Below are 20558 nucleotides of genomic sequence, written 5' to 3' on the forward strand. Positions count from 1 at the left end.
TTCACCATCAGTTGAAGGGGCTGTATAACATTCAAACCATGATCTCTCCAGCAAGGGCACTATGGTTACAGATCACACTACAAAGATATTAGTAAGAATCTAAATATGGTACATTATATGCTTTGGTCATGCAATTTTATGATAATACCATTCATGAATGACTGAAAACCTATAACAGGCTAGAATAATCTTGCTATAAAAATCAAACATTGTCTTTTTAATATCACTCACAGCAAAATAATATTCACTTAGTCACCAGACCATCATGAACGGATAAGAATAATTATCAGTATGAGATTCTAATAAACTTTGTATAGTTTAAAAGAAAGCCTCCACACATCCTGAAAGAAAGACCAGTTACTTTCTGGCCTTTCTTTTTTTTTCTTTTTTGTAACAATGAAAATGAACAAAGAATTTGGAACTGAGCTAACAAAATTGTATTTGACAGTGGCTGACACTTTGGATCTGAAAGGCCTGACAATCATGCTTTTCAGTAAAAAGTCAAATGAAATTAAAAAGAAAAAAAAAACACGCAGTTCAATTTTTTACAAAAAAATTACAGGAAATTTACAGAAAATTTAAAAAGAAAAAAATTAACGATGAATAATACAAAGTGAACCTTATGTGCAACTGTATGCATGGAAATGAAATTAAATTTCATCTATCATTTCTAATTTTTTCAGTTCGCTGTTTCAATCTATATCATTCCTCTTTTCAGTGATGTCACTCTTCTCTTAAGACTGCTTCTATTCAAATAGAAATCTAATTTCATTTAGTTTTTCAGCTTTGCTTATTAAAAAGTGTGCGATGACATGTACTGCACCAACTAGTACTTCCAATTATTTATGCTATGCCATTATTTTGATTATATACAAAATACAGACCATAACCTCATTGGGAATAGAGAGAATACAGCTATTATTAATGATAAGTTTAATAAGCATCTATGTTGATGCACTTTTTTGTAAATGACACTGGAGAATCAGTGTCATGCTATAATTGATTACCCACTTCAGCAACATTGCCAAAAGTAGCATGCTACCTCATTACTTCTAGCACAGCAGCAATTTTTGATTGCTTATCATGGTTCACTGATTTTCACTGTTTCATATGTGGAATGAATGGTTAGACAAGCAAATAGCATCACAAGGGTGTAAAATGACCACTTTGCTTATTGTAGCCTGAAGTGGATTGAAGAAGTTCAATGTCTGGTTTCTAGAGCAGAGCATTCAAATTATGTAGCCCATAGCTTACCCATAGCACTTATACTAATGTACTATAAGTGTAAACCTCTGTGTGTGTGTGTGTGTGTGTGTGTGTGTGTGTGTGTGTGTGTGTGTGTGTGTGTGTGTGTGTGTGTGTGTGTGTGTGTGTGTGTGTGTGTGTGTGAGAGTGAGAGAGAGAGAGAGACCATATAAAAAAATTTTAAAAATTATGCAACAATGAAAATCAGCTAATAACTTTTCTTGCCTGATTATAGATAAAAAGTTTTGTTATTATCAGTTAGTTTATGCGAAGACGACTGTTTATAAAATTATTGTTTACAAAATATATATCAATTTTTATATTACTATAGAAGAAATGTAAATGCATGGAAGAAACATGTCGTTTGATCAAATATTACACTTCTGATAAATAGAAAAATAACTGTGTTTCTGTTGTGGTAACTAATTTAATTAATTAATCTAACTAAATTAATACAAGAAATACATGTCTAACTAAATTAATACAAGAAATCTACACACTCTTTTAACTTTTCATAAATAATATATTTTAGCTAACAAAAAAAAAAATTATTATTACCACTTTAATGCCCAGACTATCCTTTTCAGTTAGGTCATTGGAAACCTGCCAAAACAAGAATATAACTAAAATATATAGAAATTAGCTAAGCCTAGTAAAAGCCTAGCAAAAGTACTTTAAAGAAGTGGATTATCAAAAGGAAAAAAACTCATTCATAATTAAACATAATGTATGGGGGGAAAAATATCATCCAAAAAGCATTTACAAAAATCTTTGAAATGAAAAAATAAAATTGTATGCCATTGTCATTAATCTTGATATATTAAAAGTTTTAGCATAAAAAAGATTCATAAGATTTAAAAAAAAAAAATGAAAATAAATCAATAATAGTGAAATAATTATGAACAAAAAACTTTTTTTTGAATGACACAGGCTTAAGATGATTAGTATAAAAAAACTTGTCTTGGAGCAGGAGATGCTCAAACTTTTTCATGTCAAGAATATTTCCTATCTGACAATTTTAAGCATATATACAGGATACTGCAAGGAATATCTATATAAGTAAAATGCAAAACCAGCTGTAAAGAAAACTATGTATGGCATAGCTTAATAATACTATAACCATTCCAAAAGACAATGTCAATTAAAAAAAAAGGGGGGGGGGCTTAAATGCCTTGCCATTCCCATGGGCAACTTCAAACCTCCTAAATGGTGACCAATCACTTTAGATGACCAATAACAGATGTTCTTTTATATGCTTCTGGTGAGAGCCATATAAAAAAGTCAAAATGAAAATGAAGAGTATATTATTTATATTTGACAACAGAAGGGAAAACATCCTATGAACCTATATCCTATGAACAGAAAACCTTTAACTTTCAAAGGTGTTTTTCAATATGTCATATATGAATATACATCTCTTATCCCATTATCACTTGCATGTTTGACAAAATGGCCTGTCATAGCCAAGTAACTTAGCTTCTTTGAAACCTAATTAATGCTCTGATAGGGCAGTTAATGCTCTCTACATAATGTATTATGCCTGTAAATTGCATGTGTTCTTATGGCCAGATTGTGCTTGCGTGTTGAGTTTAACTAAAACCTGGATCCCAATCACATTTAAAATACAATTTAAGATCAGTTATAAATTGGATCCCAAATTTTAGAATGATTTCACAGTATTGCTACATTGAAAAGAAAGATTATGCATGCAGAAAAATAGAGAAATAGACATGTAGGAATAAATTCGATATTAGAGAAGCAAATATTTGTTGATAGAGAAATTATCACAATTCCATATTCTCTTTCAGAGCAACAGGGCTTTATATGACCCAAGAAAGAAAGAAAGATACCCACTAGACACATGCAAAAGGATTGTTTATCACTTGCCAGGCAATGCAAATGAAGGCAAGAGATATTGCCAAATCCTCAGAATCGACACAAGAAATTTCAGAGCAACCACAGGTTGGTGTGGCTAATGCATGTGTTGTGTAAGACCATCATTAAGGCATTGAACATCTACTTGTCAAAAACTTCCTGCTAACTTTGAACAAAAGCTGCTTAACCTCCAGCACCACATTACTCAATTGAGGAAAAAAGAAAACTCTGGTGTTCTCTGATCACAATTCCATATTCTCTTTCAGAGCAACAACCAAGGGCTTTATATGATCCAAGAAAGAAAGATACCCACTAGACACGAGCAAAAGGATTGCCTATCACATGCCAAGCAATGCAAATAAAGGCAAAGGAAATTGCTAAATCCTCAGAATAAACACAAGAAATTTCAGAGCAACCACAGGTTGGTGTGGCTAATTCATGTGTTGTGTAAGACCATCATCAAGGCACTGAACATTTATTTGTTCAATGACTATTACAATTTGGTAATGGTTCGATTCAGAAATGGATTGACAGAGAATTTCTATTTTGCAATGAATAGCATGGATTTACTTAGGGAAGGTCATGTTTTAGCAACTTGCTCACATTCTATAATAATGTTACCAATGAGTTAGAGGAGAATGAATACACCATGATACTTTGGATTTGGCTAAGGCTTTAGACAGAATACAGTATTCAAAGACTTTTGCATAAATTAGAGAATATGGGTTCGGATCTTAAATATCAGCATGGATAATAGAATGGCTAACTGACAGATATCAAAAAGTGGTATATCAGGGATGTGAGTGGTGTACCACAAGGATCAGTCCTTGGTCCACTGTTATTCAATCTGTGCATTAATGACATTGAGAAGGATTTGACAGGTGACAGAGCTCTTTGCTGATGATGCAAAGATAGGATAATCAGGGATGCAGCTGACATACTGTACTTGAAGAATGATTTCAATAGGCTGGAATTGTAGGTATGTGAAAATGGTTATCAGTTGAATGCTAGTAAATATAAAGTCATGCACTTCAGTGAGATTAGATATCCAATGTCATGTTTTGGTGGGATTATGCTAGAAGAAACTGATCGGGCTAGGGATCTTGGAGTTTTAGTAGATAGGAAGTTGAAATTTAAGGGCCATGTATAAAAGATTGCAAATACGACTCAAAAGATAATTGCAATGATGAAACAAATTTTGACATGTAAAGATATAATTTTGCCTCTATACGAGGCCTGTAAGACCTCACTTGAAATTTTGTGTACAGGTCTGGTCTCCTCATTTCCATTCTGATACACTGGAGAGAGTGAAATAGAGAGTATTAAAAATGATATCATGATTGTGGAATACTGATTATGAAGACAGATTGAGAATTTGTCAACTGCAGACACCAGCAAACAGGAGAAAGAGGGGTGATATGATTGAGGTTTACAAACTTCTGAAAGGGTCATACAGGATTTCAGTTGAAATTTTTCATTTTATGGAAGGTGGGGAAATGACAAGAGAGCATCCTTGGAAGCCAAGAATGAATGCCATCAAGAAATGGATGAAACCTAGATTTTTTTTTCTCATAGAGTAGTGTGTGATTGGAATGTATTGCCAGTGAATGTTGTGTGTGCAAATAGTGTGAAACTCTTAAACTTTCATATATCAATAAAAATGCAATTTTTATTGATATATGATATCAATAAAATCGATAATTCATGTCAATTTGACCTCATATGGTCAAATTGACATGAATTCTGTAGCATGAGTTGAATAAGCTACATGACAGCATACCCAACCTAAATAGGCATGTGACACCACTGCTACAGTATACATTACTGTAGGAGCTAGACAACTGCTTGATGATGTCTACCATAACCAAGTTTAAAGGTTCAGATTTTAAACCCAGAGTATAAGATAATCCTTGTTTTAGCATTTTTTTTTAATTTCAAATATTATTATTATTATTTATATATTATTATACAAGCACTTACATGGAGTCCCAAGACTCATCGTGAGAGATCCAAACTATCAACACAACATCTATAATACCTCTTCTGGAAACCATAGCAGACAAAACATTCACAACTAACTCATGCAACACATTCTATTCAATTACCACTCTCACAGTGAAAAATCTAGTACTAACACCCTTATTAACTACACTCTTACTCAACTTCCAGGGATGACCTCTTGTGAATGTTCTGTCCTATCTAGCCAAGTGCTGTAACGTTTTCCATGCATCAATCTTTTAGTAACTTTTAGCAACCTTTTAGTAACTTAAAGTTTTCTATCATATCATTTCTATGCTAACATATACAGTATACATACAAATATATATATATACTGTATATGTATGTACATACACACACACATGCATATGATATCAGATTTCACAGTATCATAAACCTAACCTGTGAAGCAGCTATCTGATCCAGTGAAAGTCCAGTAGTCTCAGCATCAAATAATGCATCTGCTCCAGTTTGTGCAATATAAGCCATTGTGCCATCTTCCAGCTGCACAGCCTGAAGACCTTCTAAAAAAAAATATATATATATATATATATATATATGTATATATACATTAGAGTACACACACACACACACACACACACACACACACACACAGATATGATGCAACAGATTTACTCAGCTGTAACACATAATTAAAGAAATTTAATGATTAAAAGCCAAGAAATAACAAAATAGAAAACACTATTTATTAGTTGAATGCACAACTAGTTTTGTCTTCTTAGAAGATTTCATTGGATGCATAACATGAAAACAGAAATACAAAATTGTACATCACAATTACAAGAAAACAACAACTACAAATTAACTTGCAAATGTACTGCTGACATTTGAAAGTGCTCTGGATGCCACAATATTGTCGCTCTTCGAGTATCCAACTTTGGTGTACATGAGATCATGCCTGCATGAATGTGTCCAACAATACTATGGCATTCAGAATGCTTTTGAATGTCAGCCATATGTTTGCAAGTTAATTTAGAGCTGTTGTTCTCTTGTAATGTATATTTATGAAATTCTCTTTTTGTGTTATGTACCGACAAGACTAGTTGTGCATTCAAATCATAAATAGTATTTTCTATTTGGTATTGCTTGGTTTCTAGTGAATCAGGAATGGTGCAGAATGGCAATATCACCAATATTACATTTTTACATTCATTCCTGTTAAAGACCTCCCTAATTGTTTCCTGGCTTCACATGATTCTAAAATTAAACAAATATACTAATGCTTCATGAAGAGGACACTTTCAACATGTAAACATTTCATTACATTCACATTAATAGCCTGGGTGTGTGTGTGTGTCACAAATATAGACAACTGTGAGCCCTTTGAACAGATATAGTTGATGCAGTCAAATTCTTAGCGTTTCAGTGATTTAAAACCACCCAGAAGGCAAGGCAAGGTGCGCGTGTGTGCTAGGGCAATAGCACCCAGAAATCAGTTGCTGTGATTGGTTATTGTGTTAACCAATACAATTGAATGTTGCCAGTTGTCGTGAGTTTTTGTTTTCTGAGTTTCATCTGTTTTGCATGCATGTGAACTGATGTGTTTAGGACATCACTATAGACAAGTAATTTTCTCTATGGTGTCGAACAATACTATGTTGGACAAACTATACATAAAAAGTTATAAATAATTTATAACTTTTTACCCATATTTAAAATGGAAAACAGTGTTGACGATCTACTGAATGTTCCATTTTATGATAGAGCTTTCATGGATTGTATGATTATAGTCAAAGGAGGTTGGAACTTGTGTATAAATAAGTAGTAAAACAAGTTATTTCAATCAAGTTCAATTGGTTCAATCAGGAAAAATAATAATTTCCCAAATGATTACATTTTCTGATTTCTGGACATATTATACGGTATTTAAAATTTGTATCAAATTATTATTACAGGTATCTCCATGGAGTCAATAGACTCATCGCAGGAGACCCAAACTAGCAAAACAATATCTGTCATATCTCTTCTTGAATTCATTTACAGACGAAGAGCTCACAACTAAGTCAGGCAATGAATTCCACTCATTCACCACCCTCCAGGCAAAAAACCTTGTTCTGACACCTTTGTTAACCACACTCTTCTTTAATTTCCAGAGATGACCTCTTGTTCTTCCATCACTATCACACAGCTGAAACATTTCCCCTGCATCAATCCTATAAAAACCTTTCAGTAATTTAAATGTTTCTATTATATCCCCTCTTCTCCACCTATCAATATTCAAATTATCCATGTTTCACTCTAGTATTTGCCAATGATAATCTAATCTCACCACAAAGTGAGATTTGTGGTGAGATTAGATTATCTCACCACATTGTTTGTGCTTCTCACATAAACTTTGTGTTTATATGAGAATTCTTTGTGCTTCTCACATAAATGGCATGCATGAAACATAGCTATTGTTCATTTGAGCATTATGCTTTCCATCATATTTAAAATTCTATTAATTAATAAATTAAATTATTCAAAGTTATCCTACAATTCATTGAATTGGACCAATTAAGATTAGAGCCTATGTGCTATGCACTCTTAAAACCTTCATACATCAATAAAAATGAAAAATGAAATCATATACAGTCAAATTGACATGAATTTTGTAGCACAGGTTGCATAAGCCACACAACAGCACACCCAACCTAAATGGGCACATATTGCCACTGATATATACAGGGTGTTCGGGATAAATTTGACATATTTATAATTAATTATATTTTTCCGTAAGTTACATGTATTAACACACACTTCTCTTCATTTAAAAGTTTGGACCCTTCTTCATTCATATACAAGATGTCAGAAAGGATGGATAGCTGGAACCCACCTGAATCATGGAAGAGAATAACTTGTATCATGATGATTCGTGCCCGCCATCAAAATAAGGATATTACGACTGCTGCCCAATGCTCCCTGAATACAGTAAAAACAATCAGGCATGAACTAGAGACTTGCAATGGGACTACGAGGATGTAGCAAGAAGAAAGATCCCTAGCAGACGATCTGATTGCATTCGTACAGCAGAATTCCTCGCAAATCTGCAGGAACAGGTGTTGAAGAACCCTGGCATTGGAATTCGGGCTTTGTTCGTGGAGTTGCTAACTGTAGTCAAGCCCTGGATAACAAGGGTAGCCAATGGTAGGCCGTATGTATGGCAGCAGGATTCGGCCCCTTGCCACACCTCTGGGAAAAGTCAAAAATGGTTGTCTGAAAATTTCTACGACTTCACCAGTCCAAATGTTTGGCCTCCAAACTCCCCAGACCTTAACCCCATGGATTATTTTGTATGGGGCGCAGTTGAAAAAGACACCAATCGCACTTCCAGTAATACAAAAGCCCAGTTAATGGATAAAATTAAAACAGTTTTTGCGGCCCTTCCCAGGGAGACTGTAGCATCAGCTTGTTCGAGGTTCCGAAGCAGAATTGAAGCTGTAATCGATGCTAATGGTGGTTATTTTGAGTAAATCTTGTTGATAGTATTGTAATTAACTCTGCCTGTAATGTTTTTTTGTCAATTCATTAAATTTAATAGATACAAAGAAGATTTTCTTTTTCCTTACGAAACTGTCAAATTTATCCCGAACACCCTGTATATATATATATATATGTGTAAAATGTATGAATTTATCTAAGAACAAACTGAAATATTCATAGCCTCTATAATTCATGTGAATTACAGCAGAGCCTGAGCAATCACTTTGAGAACTAGAAAATCACATTAGTAAACATGAAGTGATATTTTAACTACTGTATAATCAGTTTCATTGATAGCTGATGCCATAAACATAATAAGCAGAATATAATAAAAATAAATAAAATTAATAACAGTTCATATTTCTTAAATTAATGTTAACAGAATAACAAAATATATGAAATGCAGTTGCTACCTGTTATAGTTAAGAGAAAATAAATCTATAGACACAGATATTATAACTTCTGCTGTTGTATGAGGCCAAACTCCCATATACATAAGTAGATTATTATTATTATTATTATTATTATTATTATTACGGGTATCTCCATGGAGTCAGTAGACTCATCGCGGGAGACCTAAACTAGCAAAACAATATCTGTCATATCTCTTCTTGAATTCATTTACAGACGAAGAGCTCACAACTAAGTCAGGCAATGAATTCCACTCATTCACCACCCTCCAGGCAAAAAACCTTGTTCTGACACCTTTGTTAACCACACTCTTCTTTAATTTCCAGAGATGACCTCTTGTTCTTCCATCACTATCACACAGCTGAAACATTTCCCCTGCATCAATCCTATAAAAACCTTTTAGTAATTTGAATGTTTCTATCATATCCCCTCTTCTTCGCCTATCAACCAATCTCTGCAATCCACAAGCTCTCAATCTATCAATGTAGGGAGCATTTTTTATATCACTCACCAACTTGGTCACTCTTCTCTGAACCCTCTCCACAGCCTCCTCATCTCCAAGGAATCCAGGTGACCAGACCTGAGCACAGTAATCCAAATGTGGAAGTATCAATGCTTTATAAAGGGGAATAATAACCTCTTTATCTCTGGATGTCAGTGTGTTCCTCAACAACCAAGTAATCCTATGTGCAATCTTGGACACCTTAGCAATGTGTCCTCTGAACTTCATCTCCCTATCTACCAATACCCCTAAGTCCCTAGCCTCATCAATCTCTTGGAGTACCTTTCCATCGATGTAGTACACAGCTGGTAATCTTTTAATCCCAAAATGCATGACTTTACACTTTTCCACATTGAACTGACATCCATTTTCTTTTGCCCATTTTACCAGCTTATTTAAATCCTCCTGCAAACTTTCAACATCAGCTTGATTTTTTATTGCACTACACAACTTTGCATCATCAGCAAACAACTGAATATCTCCCTTTAAGCCATTTCCTATATCATTTATATACAAATTAAACAACATTGGCCCAAGCACAGAGCCCTGAGGCACACCACTGGTCACCTGCCTCATTCTGGACTCGGCTCCTCCATACACCACCTTATGGTATCTCTCCCTGAGCCATTCTCCTATCCATATCACCAATTTAATATCCATTCCCATCTGCTCCAATTTGCATAACAGTGTTCTATGGGGTATCCTGTCAAAAGCCTTAGCAAAATCCAGAAGTACCACTGTATAGCCAGTTCCTTTGTTCAACTCGGATGTTATCCTATTATGAATAGTTAATAGATTGCTAAGGCAGGATCTGCCTTTAACAAAACCATGTTGGCCTCTATAGAGTATCATATCCTGATCCACCCATTCTTGAATTTTGTCTTTAACCAGCTTTTCCAATACTTTTACCACTACTCCTGAGATGGTGATTGGTCTGTAATTCAATACCGCAGTTTTAGAGCCACCCTTATGCAAAGGAACCACTTTGCCTAACTTCCACTCCCTAGGGACCATACCAGAGTTCAAACTTAAATTAAATATCCAGGTAAGAGGGGTTGACAATTCATTTGCACATTCATGCAACACCCGAGCTGATATTCCATCTAAGCCTACCGCAGTGTTTGCATTTAGGTTTTGCAATATATTTAATACCTCTGATTCTTTAGCTTCAATTCTCACATTAGGTATTGCTATAGGTATAGAGATATCCTCACTTGGGTGATAGACTTTTGAAAAGTGATCACTCAGTAACTCGACTATTACATCTGATTTTGTCACCTCAATACCATCAGCACCCACTAAGGTTATCCTTCCGAAGTCATTCTTCCTCTTACTTGCCACATAGCGGAAGAACTCTTTGGGATTACCCTTGATCTCTTTGGCTAAGGTCTTCTCATAATCTGATTTAGCTTTTCTTACTATGCTGGTAACCTTCCTAGCTTGAACCTTGTACTGCTCATGGGTGTCCTGATCGCCTTTCTCCTTGTAAATTCTCCATAACATTTTCTTTTTTTGCAGTTCAAGCTTGATACTACTGCTCATCCATCTAATGCCTGCCTTGTTTGACCTCCTGACCATGGGGACACAATCTGATATTGCTTTCCTCAGATACCTGCTGATTTTATCCCAAGCACTGCTAACATCTTTCCCTTGCAATATGTTCTGCCATGGGATGGCTGCAGCTCACTCCGAAGCTTGTTATAATTGCTTAACCTGTAGTTCCGTACATACCCCTTCTTAATAGAAAAATCCACAGATTTTGCGACCTCCCAAGTCAATACCACATGATCGCTTTCACAACTGGAGGTAACGAGGACACCTTACTTATGCATATAACCTCTGAACCAATAACCAGGTCCAACACTCTCACACCACGTGTCCCTTCAGTTACGTGTTGTTTCAAGTAATTATCTCGTAGAAGATGTATGAACTCCATTTCCTTTTTGCTACATGATATTTCCTCCTTCCAATTGATATCACCATAATTAAAATCCCCCATAATAATCACTAAGCCTTCACTCATTGCACTAAGTTGCTGATGCATGTATTCAATATCTCCCCCCGTACTCCCTGGCCTATAGCAGCATCCAACTGTATATTTGGTTGCGTTGGTCACTATTTCGCACCAGACTGCCTCAAATGAACTCTCATTCACATGTCTATCATCATGATATACTACTTTCTTTGGCTGCAACACATCAGCTATCATCAACAGTACTCCTCCTTCTGTTCTATCTTCTCTATCCTCCCTGAAAATACTGTACCCATCACATTCAATTCCAGTGACCACATCTTCTGCTGACAGCCAAGTTTCACTAATGCCTACAACTTTTGGTGAGATTTCACTGACTAATGCCAAAAATTCTTCTCTCTTATTTCGAATGCTTCTAGCATTTGTATACAAAAATTGCAGATTCCCTCTAGATCTTGTACCGGCTTTAGAACTGATATATAAGTCACTAACTACCATAGTCCTATGCCGATTTTTATCCCCTCTCTTATGCAATTTATTCTGCCTATAAGGATCAATAAATACACAATCAGTGCTAAAGTTTCTCTCTCTTACACTCAACCTTTTCAATATTAGTTTCCCTGCCCAATAACTTCAACCTGTTCAGAAAACAATAACTTCTTCAATCGCTTATGTCCTTCCATGATAAGATGCAGACCATCTCTAGCATACAACTGCCTTTTTCCTTCAAACACACTCCAAACATCAACAAACTCCAGACCTCTTTTTCTGCACATTCTTGAAATCATATCATTCATTATCATTGCTCGTCTACTTAACTCGTAATTGTCAAAACGAGGCAGCACACATGCTATTCTCCCATTGACACTTTTCCTCTTCACAATATCTAATAATGTTCTTAAATCTTTTCCTACCCGATTTATACTACCTCTCAGGTCATTCGTACCCACCATAACTGTCATCTTGTCTGCTTCATGCCCTCTCTTTATTGCTAAAGCCACTCTTTCTATTGTCCCATCAGCCAAGCACTCCTCATGCATACCACTCTCCATACCCTTAATCATAGAATCACCATATATTTTACCACTCTTAACTTCATTCAAGTCCACACTCATGGACTCATTCTCTACACTATTCAGCATGACTCTCCCAGCTTCATTACTCAACTCTCTATTACTTACCCCCCCCCACTCTCACTACATCTCATTTCTTCTAGGCCACTTGTGGTTTTATTATGTTGACTCCCAATCACTCCCATACTATTTATTACTGAATCATTCACCAAAGACTCACCCATATGTAATCCTGTTCTAGTTACTTCAGCTAAAGTAATCTCTATAGTCCTAATTTCTCTGTTTAACACATTAAACTCAGCTTTAACTTCCAGTATCTCCTTACCGATCACTTCCACTTCCTCATGAAGAAGATGAAGGTCATTTTTCATTTTCATAAACTCCCGCCGAAGTTCTTCCGCTACGGTCCCGATGTCAGCTTCCATTCCTAAACGCTCCAGCCTATCCCGACATTTCTCACATACGTCGACATTTTCGTTCTTCTCATTTTGCCAGACCGACCACAGATCCTTCACATTTTTCGGTGCATACATGTATCAGTTTCCGCAACGCATCCATTGCGAAAAATCTAACGCTGAGCCAGCCTTTCGTGTAGTAGTAGAAGTCCTGCGCGCCGCTGACGTACGTTTCTTGTTGGACGCCATCTTTACACGTTGATATAGTGACACAAACGGCAGTGAAAACACAATATATACAACACAGTTCTAAACAATAATACCACTGAAGGACACTTGTTTCTAACCGATGCACAATTGCAGCACAATTTGTCAAGATATTTGACATTACACCTAGAGTTCAACATTAATACTTTACATACATTGTCATTTAACACACACAACACTGGGTATGTGCATGTATAAAAACCATGAAAATCTTTACATAGAAGATGCTGAAAAAAAAGAAAAAATCACAGCAACAAAACACCACAAAACACAATTTATACAAGACTTTCACATTCAGTTCACTAATATTTGTACATCACCATAGCTTACACCAGGAAGGAGAGAGGGGGGGGAGCCCTTCCACCTCTGTATGAGAACAGCTAACTTATCTGCAGCAAGAAAGGCTGTACAGAGGCTCTTTGTATCCTAAATGGGATTTCAAATTCATGTCTTCCAAGTGAAGGACAAATGTCATGGCAGCCTTGAAAATGTGCTATGGTAGTGAAAATCATAACGAAAAAAGAGTCAATCAGTCTATGCACTACACTAATAATTAAAAATATTCTTAAAGATCTCTTCAAGTTGGTAAATAAGATATCCTTTGGTTGAAAAAAATCTCACTTTCAGTCCTTTGATTATTATTATGATTCAGGGCTCCATGGAGTCAAAAGACTCATCATGGGAGGTCAATCCTAGAAAACACAAAGTCTATATCATACCACTCATTTACTGTTCGTGTTCTCACCACTCTATCAGGCAATGCATTCCATAGTTCAACCACCTCCATACAAAGAAACCACTCCTCACCCTCTTGCTCACAGCTTCCGTTTGTAATTTCCAGAGATGGCCCTTTGTCCTCGCTCCTTCCCTCTGTTCCACCAAGCTAAAGAACTCCCCAGTGTCAACCCTGTAACCACCTCTCAATAGTTTAAAAGTCTCAATCATATCACCTCTCCTATCTACGAAACTCTATAGTCCACATAAATAACATTGTACAGTCCTGATATTATCTTTGTTATCCACCTCTGCACCCTTTCCAAAGTTAATTTATCCCCTTCAAATGCTGGAGACCAAATTGGAGAACAATAGTCCAAGTGTGGTATGATCAGGGCTTTATAAAGAATTTTTTTTTTTTATACAGAATATTACAAAATATTTATTTATATTTATTTGATGCAGAAAAAACTTTTATAAGGGCCTTCTCCAACTGAAGGTGAGTACTGGATCTCATAAAAGTGGCAGAATTTTTCCCTCCTGGAAATTAATTTTTTTTTTATCTTGATATCAATAAATAGCCAAGTCATAAAACAAGTTGGTTGTGAGGCCACTGAGCTTAATGCTAAATGGGGATATGAAATGAGAAGATACATTTTAAAATTAATTATAATCTATTATCATCATATTCTGCACTTGATTCTAATTAATATTGTTATTTTCATTTTCATATTTGTATTTGTTTATTTGGGTACTGTGCAGTTATTGATATAAATGATGTGTATATTTTTATCTTTTTTAAATTTGTTATTTTATATGCATTTTGCAAATTAAGTATATATTATAGTTCAAGTTTCTATTATCTATTGTAAACTCAAGCATTGATCTTATTTAAATAAATAAAAAATTATTAATAATATTTCATAAATCATTTTTATTTGTTTGTTTAATTAAACAAGGAAAGGCTTATTGAGTTTGCTTCACGGCAGTCAACATACCTACAGGCAGCCCTATTTTTAGTACTAATTTCAAATTTTAGTACTAATTCAACTAATTTCAAAAGAACATGAAATAATCAAGAGATTACTAGATATGCAATTAATAATTTATTTTATAATGCTTTTATTATCAAATGACATTACACAACTAAATTTATCATGTGGTATTCCCTCTTTTCAAAGAATGGTTCAGTTATTTCTGACTCACCTCTATGTGTGCTATGAATGAATGCAGTTGTGCCATCTTCTAACTGTACAGCTTGACCTTCAATAAACTTCGTTGGAGTATCAGAACTATCAGATTCTTCTACAAGTGGTAAAGTCTGAATGAAAGCAGTGGTACCATCTTCTAGTTGAACTGTGTGAGTTTCTAGTCCCTTTTGACAAATGTCTCCATCATCTCCATGTTTAACCAAAGAAATTCCTGCATCTTCTAATGTTACACTGGCAATGCTCATGTGTGATGATGACACAGCAATTCCATCACTCTCTGAACTTGAGGTAACCAAGTCAGGTTCAGGTTTAGGAATCAAGTCACCTTTACATGTATCATCTTGACCCTAAGAAATGAAACCCAATTCTCAAATGCCAAAATTGAGATCAATTCATAAAAAACTTTAAAATCTCAAATCAACAATTTTCAAATGTACTATAAAAACGAATTTTACAAAATTTGATTATATAGAGAATTTTACAAAGTTATGCTTACACAGTTGTGCTGATAACATACAATTTATTGTGGCAAATTTTGTACAGACCAATGAATAAAGTACTATGCCACAGCTACCAAATACAACTTATCAGCACTAGATATTATTGTACAGCTTCATGAGTTAGCTTGTTAAGTGTAACTATTAGTTTTCAGCATTTACATGTAAACATCATTTAAATGCTTAGTTACCTATTGAATTCTGCAATTGAAATGAGTGATGTGAAAGAGCAAAAGTGTTTTCATTGAGTTTTGTTTTGTTTTAAACAAATTAAAAGAAATTATAAGAAATGGAAAGAGCACAGACTTTCCTTTTTGTTCTTTTTTTTTCTTCTTTTTTTTTTTTGAATATAAAGATCTAAGCATTCAAGTCATGTACCTTCAATGAATGATGAAATGTCACAAATGGGAAAAATGATTATTGAGAAGAGAGGTGTCATACTGTTCATGAAACAGCAGGAACTTGGGCCATAGTGTTAAATAAGACTGGCATGGCAGCACATTTTACTCACAGATTTGATCCTGTAGTAAAATGTATAACTCATGCTCAGTGATGAATAGAAGCAAAATGAAGTGTCTGTGTTATGATCTTTAAGAATATTAGAAATGAGAAAAATCTCTTATCCCAAACAACAGGGAATTAAAGTAGAGAAAACATGTGTAGAAGCTTAAGTGCTGTGAGGACATCATCTTGGAGGCTTAACGGATTGTATACGGCACTCAGAAAGGATTAAAAACAGAATTTAATTCTTCCTATATTTCATCTCAGTCAATGAAACATCTTCGGGGATTACAAAAAAACTAATGGAACAGCAGGAACTTGGGCCATAGTGTTAAATAAGACTGGCATGGCAGCACATTTTACTCACAGATTTGATCCTGTAGTAAAATGTATAACTCATGCTCAGTGATGAATAGAAGCAAAATGAAGTGTCTGTGTTATGATCTTTAAGAATATTAGAAATGAGAAAAATCTCTTATCCCAAACAACAGGAAATTAAAGTAGAGAAAACATGTGTAGAAGCTTAAGTGCTGTGAGGACATCATCTTGGAGGCTTAACGGATTGTATACGGCACTCAGAAAGGATTAAAAACAGAATTTAATTCTTCCTATATTTCATCTCAGTCAATGAAACATCTTCGGGGATTACAAAAAAACTAATGTAACATAAAAACAAATAACAAACAATACTAAGCCCAACCACGTGGGTGACACTAAAGTCCTAACTAGGTGGAACGCCCTCTAAGGGCGGTTATAGATGGCCTGGAATGTAGGGTGAGAACTCTGGTGATAAGTGTTTCCCAAATCTTAGGAAGCTTAATGCAACCGTATTTATTAAGATTTGGTTGATTCCTGAGAGCTGCTGCTGATTCTAAGAATAGTCTTTCTCTTTTGAATTTGCTGTGATGGAGCATGGTGGTTTTTTTCCATGAGATCCCCTGTGGGTTGTATCCAAGAAAGTAGAGAAAACTCAGAGGTCAAGCTGAACATTATGAACATGATAACTGTTTTTTTGACTGCCATCAGAATAAATTCACCTAATATAAGCTGTAGCCAACAGTATTATCTAGGTGTCCTTAGGCATTTAAAAAAAGATGTTTTAAATAAATAAATAATTTAATTCAAGGCAACAGTGATAACCAAAGGAACAGCTATAAAATTCAATAATCAGAAGATACAGGAATGGCAGAATAGATGTAGGCAAATTTAAAACCAGAAAAAATTAGACAATTTGATTTATTTACACTTTTTTGGTTCCAATGAAGTATAGAAGAATACTTTAAGTCATTAGAGAGAATAGCTAACAAATAAAAAAAGGAAAACTGATTCTTGTTGGAAATATAAACAACAGAGTTAGAAATGAATAATCACCTGTGTGGAAGACAAATTTTACTGCTCAGTGTGAGACAACCCTGATTAAGGAGGTTTTGAAAAAAGTTCAATGTTTGGCCACTATAGCACAGTTTCCAGATTATCTAACATTTAGTCTGCTCGTGAGGCAAACTAAAGTACTATAGGCTAACAGCCTTCACAGCTGGGATTCACATAAAAAAAAGCAATATGAAGATATGTACAAATTCACATGGAGAGAACACACAAGTCTTTGGCTATCACTGATATCTACAATCTGGTTCAGGAAAGAAAAATATAAGGAGAAATAGGAAGTGATCACTATCCAGTTTTAAGAAGAAAAAATAATCATAATTATCAAATTGAAAACAAAAACGTTGGTGGTTGGAAGTACAAACTTATTATTGAAAACAAAAACATGAATGTTTTTTTATGAAAAACAAGAAAAAGTGAACAGATGACACCAGTGGCAGAATCATATTAAGAAGGAATTTGATAATCATTAATACTCAATAGGGTACAAGCAGAGCTACTCTAAGGCAGCACCGTCACTTAGCAGAATAGGATACAAAATGTTCGCAAACTAGGCACGTGATGCAATGCCAGGTTCTTAAAAAGACCCATAGGAAGATCAAGATCTGGGTAGACTGATGCAGTTAGTTGTACTTTAAAAGATCAAATTGTAAGATTTGATAATACTGGAGAACTGAAAAATAAGTTCAATTTGGAAAAAAAATTGTTCATAAGAAGTTGGTAATAATACAAACTTAATTATATAATATTATCAAAGTATCCTGCCCATTATTTTGTTTGTTTGTGTGTAAATGATGATATTAAACATGAAGTTCTGAGGAAGAACTAGTTAAGAGATTTACATGAATAGAAAGCAATATTTAAAAATATGGAAACTGAATGATATAATCACGTAATCACAAGAAAGATATTTATTTAACCAAATATTTTGGTTTGGAAATAGCAGACCATCGTCAGTGGTATTACAAGAACAGTTTAAAAAATACAAGCTAGAATACTAACAATAGATCGTTAAAATTAGAACACACCGCGTGATGTTATATCACTAAGTATGAAACAGAATATTTTGAAGTAGAAACATGATTGAATTTGCTATTAGAAAAAAAAAAAAAAAAAAATTTATGTGATTACGTGATTATATCAATCAGTCTTATGTCGCAAGTATCCTTGAAACAACAAATATGGAAATTGAAGAAAAATATAAACAAACAGATACTCATTTAGAATATGTACTCATCTTCAAAAGCCAACATAAAAGGTAAAAAAAATAATAAAGTAAAATAAAATCATATAATATACACATATACAAAAAAAAATTATATAATATACACATATACAAAAAAAAAAATTATATAATATACACATATAATATATCCCACTGACTAACCATTCTCTCTATACAAAGAACCTACTTCTTATGCCCCTGCTCATATCCTCCTTATACAACTTTCCAGTTATGTCCCCCTTGTTTTACCTCCTTCCCCATTCTACAAAAAATTTCTTCCACATTAACCCAGTAACAAACCTTTACTAACTTAGAAACGTCTCAATCATATTGCCTTTGTTCCTTTTGTTCCAAGATTTTTGCAAACTGCATTCCTTCAATCTGTCCTCATATACCACATCCCAAAGACCAGTTATGACCTTAGTCTTCTCTGGACCTTTTCCAATATATCCTCATCACCATGAAAACCAGGAAACTAAATCTGTGTACAACAAACACAATAAATCTGTGCACCAGAACCTCTTCAATTCTACACATTAAAGCCCTCTGGATCATTGCCATAATCTGGTGTGATATCTTCACAACTTGTGCAACGTGACCTCTGAATTTTATATTTTTGTCTACCACAACTCCAAGACCTCTTATAACCTCAGCTTTTTCCAAAATTTCCTTGCCAAGTGTATACTTTGCATATCATTGTTGCCTACCAAATTTGAGAATCTTACACTTGGCAACAGTGAGTTGAAAGTTCCATACTGTTACCCACTCATACAATCTATTAAAGTCCTTGTATAAAATGCCACAACATCTGCTTGATTCTTGATCACTCTCCCCATTTTTGAATTATCTGCAAACAGTTGCATATCACCAGTTAAGCCTATCCCAATATCATTAATATACAGATTAAATAACAATGGTCCCCAAACTGACTCTTGCAGCACACCACTAGTGACATTCCTCTTTCAAGATAGTGTCTGTAAACACAAGTTGCTGATACCTATACAATAGCCATTTACCTATCCAACTCACTAGTCTAATCATCCAATCCCAATGCCAGCCTGGCTGGCTGAGTGGTTAGCATATCCGCTCTCCAGCCAAAAGGTTGCGGGTTCGAATCTTGTTGTGGGCATGGATGTTTGCGATTGTCTGTGAAAATATTAGTGTTGGTGGGCAGTAATGACATTGGTGTAGATGATGCAGTTTGCTGTAGTTGGTGAATTGAGTGGTGGAGACGGAGAGTTGTAGAGTAGGTGCCCTCCCTCAATGAGTCTTTGGACTCTTTGGCAATGTCACATAATAATAATCTGCTTCAGTTTAGTAACCGGCTTGTGGTGTGGCAATCTATCATAAGACTTAGCAAAATCTAAGTATACAACTGTATATGCATCTCCCTTGTCCAATACATCCATCACCTTATTATAGTACATAAGCAAGTTTATAAAACACGACACCTCCCTTTATCAACCCACTTTTGTATCCTATCTCCTGACAACCTCCCAATACCTTAACTACATCTCCAGATACACAGATTGACCTCTAATTTGTTGAGACTTGTGCTATTGCAAAATTCTTGTCAAAGAGGTAGGCCAAGGCTGGTGCTAACTCCATGGAATTTTCCCTCAAGATATATGGTGATGTCATCAAGCTTACTTAACTTCTCATATACCACTTGCTCGCTCACCATTAAGTCTTTTCTCATTTCATTCTCTACACTTGAGCTTCTCATTTCACATTAAGGATGAAACATCCTGATGAACTGCTCATTAAACACCCTGACTATGTCCTCTGCAGCAGCGTCACCAATCT

At 34.9% G+C, this 20558-nt stretch overlaps 1 protein-coding gene across 2 annotated transcripts in view; it reads right to left on the reverse strand.

Moving 5' to 3' along the window:
• LOC150098794 (uncharacterized) overlaps window positions 1–20558 on the reverse strand; it is a 149527-nt gene that overhangs the window by 67780 nt on the left and 61189 nt on the right. Inside the window, exons 3-5 of one of the 2 annotated variants that reach the window (XM_090405508.1) lie at window positions 15142–15493; window positions 5521–5642; window positions 1804–1848 (exon numbers count right to left, since the gene is read on the reverse strand). In XM_090405508.1, the coding sequence (XP_090261634.1) occupies window positions 1804–1848; window positions 5521–5642; window positions 15142–15493 (519 nt within the window). The remainder of the gene's footprint in view (window positions 1–1803; window positions 1849–5520; window positions 5643–15141; window positions 15494–20558) is intronic. The other variant, XM_090405509.1, reaches the window with a different exon arrangement.

The sequence above is a fragment of the Typopeltis vanoorti genome, chromosome 15 (genome assembly GCF_054136105.1).
Source record: "Typopeltis vanoorti isolate ZY-2024b chromosome 15, IOZ_Tvanoo_1.0, whole genome shotgun sequence".
Classification (NCBI taxonomy): Eukaryota; Metazoa; Arthropoda; class Arachnida; order Uropygi; family Thelyphonidae; genus Typopeltis; species Typopeltis vanoorti.